Below are 4914 nucleotides of genomic sequence, written 5' to 3'. Positions count from 1 at the left end.
GGCACACGCGCCCACATGGAGCAAGTAGGCAGACACAAAGAGAGAAGCAAACAGCGTGAAAGGGAAAGTAAGTGAGAAGCCGCATCAGGCGGCAACTCGGAGAGGGAGAGAGAGGGAGAGGGAGAAACGGCTGAGGGATTTTACCAACACTAAAATTAACGCGCGAAGGGGAGAACAAGAGAGGGATAGATGAGGCGTGCGCGCTCGTGCGAAATGTGCATGCACCGAGAGAGAGAGGGACCCCTCCCTCGATAAAAGACATCCAAAAATGGAGAGGACCTCAGAGAAATGAGAGCTGCCCAGAGAACAGAAGCTCACGCGGCAAGGCAGAGAGACATGCACAACAGCATGATCACCCCCTCCCAAAGCGCACAGAGAAAGAAAAAGGTGTGACGCCCGCGCATCCACAATACGCCTGCGAGACAAAGGAGAAAAGAAAGAGCGTTCACTACACTTTCAGTGCAAGATGAGCGGCGAAAGAGAGAGAAGCCTGCCAAGACCGCGAAGGGCGGACGCTGCATCAACACGCAGCAGGAGCATCGCTGGCCGCCTTGCCGCTTTCTTAGAGGCAGGCCTGGACGAGCACACACGCACAAGCACAGCAGTGCTCCAGGTTGGCGTGCTCATCGGCCACGACATCAACAGGCACATGCACGCTTGGAGAGACAGGAGACTCTTCAGACTCCATGAATAAGGAAGGGGATGGCAGGGGCTGCCTGGTAGCAACACGTACACACGCGGGAAGCAGATGGGGGGTGGGGGGGGCACGGAAAGGAAGAGAACAGCGATGCCCCAAAGAAAGTCAATGGGTGCACCAAAAAAATTTCAGGAAACGCGAAGGAGCAAAAGGAGAAAAAAAAACGGACGCAGCGAAATCTAAAGAGGGGAGGAAAACAAGGCCAAAGGGTCGCAGGGGTGCGTGAGTAAGAGATGGGCAATATTGGCGAGGAAAAGCAGTTGCAGCAGCAGCTCTCAGATGCCACACCGAAACAGATGTCGCCGTCTTCGATGATGCACATACATAAGAGAGAGGAGCAGCAAACACTTCCTTGCTCCATCAAGCCTCTTTGACGCATATTATTTGCAGGCTCTGGTGTGTGTGTATGTGGGGGGTAGAAGTCGCCGCGAATGCCGGTGCATTTGAAGAGAAAATGAAATGGCGGAACACACCGATGAGGGGGAGCGAGGAGGGACAGAAATACACAACGAAACGCACGTCTAAGGCTGCCACTGTTCACAGATACGACACACACGCTCATCGAGGGGGCACATCAACCACAGCGCAGCAATAACAGCGATGAAAGACGAGAGAGAGAGCCCCGGAAACCGTCGAAGATATAGAAGGGAAGAGAGTGCCGAATACATTACCTTGCCTGGCAAAAAGGAAAAATGTGTTCTTCGCGACTCTGTCAACAACACGCACAGAGAGGGAGAGACAGACAGACAGGCACAGAGGAGCCAAACAGCAGCAGCGGAAAGGCCCGGTACACGCTTGAAGAGGAATACAAATTTGTCACAGCGTCGGGCCCCCTTCGCAGCCGGCTGGGGCGATTGGAGGTGTTGGCGCGGCAGCGGTGGTGGAAGAACGCCGGCGTTCAACGAGGGGGAGGCAAAGCAAGATGAGGGCACGCGCACCCCAGTTCACAACCAAAGAAAGGGGAAGGTGCACACCCCGGCACCACATGAGCTAGAGCCAGGAATAGTGGCAAACCGAAAGGGGAAAAAAAAACGCTGTTGCTGCGCCCACAGGCACACGCGAAGACGCATACGTATGCCCAACACCGCCGACGCGCACCTGAACCCCTAACTACGCAAACGTGCGGAAAAAAACGGAAAGCAAAGAAGCACGCCGCAGTGCACACTCCAACCACAGCGCTCGCCACTCCCTGCACACGTACGCAACAGGGAAGGGCAAACTCCCTGAGGTGCGAAATGGGTGCGCGCACCGCCTCCGCCGGTGCAGCGACCTTGAGATACGTGCATGAGGGAGGCGTCACCAATAGGCATCCAAAAGAGAGGGGAGGGGTGTGAGCGTTAGCGGGACCGCGTTGGCTTCGCCGGTCTCTCCATCGCGTTCAGCAGCGTCACAACATCCTCCTCGGTGACCCCCAACTCTTCCATCTCCGCCAGCAGCTGCTGGTAGCCTTGGCACTTACCCTCCTCGAACCAGCCGTGCTCCTTGGAGCGGCAAAAGAGGCACACGTGCTCGTAACGGCACGTGCTGTACGGGCGGCGACTCTCGAAGTCGCACCGTCCGTAGCCGTGGCCAGGCGAGGCGCCACGGCCGTTGTGCTTCATGCACAAGAGCTTCTCGCTCTTTTCCTTAACGTAGAAGTAGTACGCGCCGAAGCCCATGTCCGGAGCCGGAATGCCGTTCTTCGCCCACGTGTCAAACAGCTCTTGCACCCCGCTGACGTGCTGCCGGGAGAAGCTGATGATGGTGAGGTGACGCAACAGTTTTAGCGCGTTGCGGCTCCGCAGCATGTGCTCCGCGTCCGCTTCATCGTGCGGGGGCCAGTGGAAATCCTTGCACAGAGCCTGGTCGCTATGCTGGTGGTTGTACTCCATACGCTCCCTGCGCCGCAGCGACTGCGGCGTCTCGCGGAAAATGTGGGTGATGGTGTGGCGGTTGACGAGTGGAGCGGAGAGGGAGGGTCGCTGCGGGCGCGACGCGCCCGGTGTGTAAGGCTGCGAGCGGTTTCCTGAAAGCGGTGTCGAGAGCTCCTTCCGAAGCGACGGCGTGTTGGGCGCCGAGCCGCCGTGACTGGAGGTACTCGACTGGCGAGCAGCTACCAAAGCAGGGCTTGTGGTACTCCCGGTGGTGGGGGTCAGCCCTCCGTTGCTGTTCATGCTCCCTTCCTTCAATGGGATCGCCTGCAGCCCCTCTGGCCGAGCAGCCGTTGTGCGCGGCGAGCGGTGCCCAGGTGGCTTGGCGGCCATGGACTCGCAGGTGCGGTTTACGGGCCCCACCGGCGTCGCTGCCTCGCCGGCCCCCGACGAAAGCCACGGAGAAGTGACCGCTGGTGGTGACAGGGTGAAAAGGGCGAAGAGCTCGCCGCTTCCGCCCTGCCCGACACCTGGCAAAAGATCCTCGACGCGCACGGTGGACTCTGAGTTGGCAGACCGCGGCGGCGGTGGCTGCGTTGATGCGGGAGCCGTGTAGAGGCTGCCGCTTGGGTACGGCAAATCCCTCACCGATGGCGGCACCGACATTGTCTCAACTGGCGTGACGCGCGGCGGCAGGTGTACCCCAGGCGACGCCGGAGGTCGCTGCAGCGGGGTCGCTGTCGTGGTGGATGGCGATGTCGTGAAGGAGGAGGAGTCCACATGAGCAGCAGTGCTGAAGGCCCGGCTGAGATTGTCGATCGTGTTAGAGGTCGCGTCAGCGGCGAAGGGCGACGGCAGCAGCGTGCTCACCGGCTCTGAGAAGGACGCGGTGAACGATGTGGGGAAGTCGGCGAGAAGCCCACCAATGCCGCTGCTGGCGACAGGCTGCGACTCAACATCGCCAGACGTGTGCCAGTTGCCTGTGATGGCTGATACGCTGCCCGACAAAAAGTTGGGGCCTTGAATGCTGTCTGAGTTCTCGTCCTCGTCCATCCCAGGCAGCACCGTCCGGATTGCCTCCTCGATGCCCCAGTCAGTCACTGAACGCCGCTCCCGCCACGAGCCACTAATCACACGCTCGCCCGGAGCCCCCGCCGGCAGCGTCCCCGTGCTGCGCTCTACCTGGCCAAGCAGCGCCTCAATCTCAGACGGCTGCGAATGCAGCTCCCCAGCGAAGGCAGAGGCGCCAAAGCTGATATTTTCGCCGACGTGAAACGAGTCGAGGGACAGGGGATTGGCATTAGCGGCACTGGACGTGGTGGCAAACGGCCGCGGTGGCGCCGGGGCGCCTGCGCCTGGTGCGGCTGAGGTCAGGCAGGTACTGGGGGTAGGCATCGTCGTGGTGAACGCCAGTGTTGCGGTCGTGAAAGGCGGAGCTGCTTGTGCAGCAAACTTTGCCTCGAGGGTACTGCCGTCTGCTGCGCTCGCGAGTGGAGACGGCGTACCTGGCTTGGGAGCAGGGAGCCCCGCCTGCGCGTCGAAGTGGGCGGCGGTGGCATAAACCAGCGCAGGTACACTAGGAACTGATGTGCCGCCGTTCGCGCTGCGCGGGGTCGCGGTGGTGTTGGCTCCCCAACGAAGCGCTGGGGTCGAGCTGGCGCTGTGAGTTGCGGGAGGCGCAGCGCAGGAAGGAGGAGGAGGAGATGCCTCCGTCGACTTGAGAGAGTGGCTGCTGCCGCTACTGTTCGCTTTCGCATGGCGCGGTTGCGGAATGAAATCACGAGATGTTACCGCGGCGGCTTGAGCGCACAGGGTCCCCTGCCCCATTTGCACGCTGCGCGGCGGCGGCGGTATCGTCGGCTCCATCCCCTCTCCGTAGTTACCACTGCCCCCGTAGCCGCGACGACCACCGCCATTACTGTTGTTGTTGCCAGTGCCGTGTGGGCCATGAGCGTTGAAGGCGCTCGTGCCAAGCACGTTGCCCTGGTGGTTGAGCTTGCTGTTATTAGTGCTCGAGTTGGGGGCATTGACACCCCAACTGCTGCTGTTGCCACTGCTGGAGATGCCAAACCGGTTACTGCCACCGCCATTCGTGTGGAAAGGCGCGGGCGGCGAGTTGCCAGCGGCAGCGGCGCCAACAGCGCTGCCGCTGCCACGACCGATCGCTGTAATGACAGCGGCGTCCGGTGCGTGTCCGTACTTGCGCTTCTCTGCACTGTGGTGATGATTCGCGTTGTTCGGCTTGTTGTCTAAATTGGACCCGCGCGGGTGCGTCAGTCCGGCGTTGCTCTCGCGGCTGCTCGCCTGGCTATCAAGGGTGCGTCGGCTCACCCACTTCGCGGTCGGCGGCGGCCGATTTGTCTCCAT

At 60.9% G+C, this 4914-nt stretch overlaps 1 protein-coding gene across 1 annotated transcript; it reads right to left on the bottom strand.

Moving 5' to 3' along the window:
- Positions 1-2034: 2034 nt before the first annotated feature.
- Positions 2035-4914, bottom strand: LSCM1_06214 (uncharacterized protein; the record flags this gene model as incomplete). Its single annotated transcript, XM_067323646.1, has 1 exon — positions 2035-4914. The coding sequence occupies one exon, from the start codon at positions 4912-4914 to the stop codon at positions 2035-2037; it is 2880 nt and encodes a 959-aa protein (XP_067179275.1).

This window comes from Leishmania martiniquensis, chromosome 19 (genome assembly GCF_017916325.1).
Source record: "Leishmania martiniquensis isolate LSCM1 chromosome 19, whole genome shotgun sequence".
In the NCBI taxonomy this organism is placed as follows: Eukaryota; Euglenozoa; class Kinetoplastea; order Trypanosomatida; family Trypanosomatidae; genus Leishmania; species Leishmania martiniquensis.
Note: the sequence above shows the minus strand (reverse complement) of the source record. Positions and strands in the feature narration are given on the sequence as shown.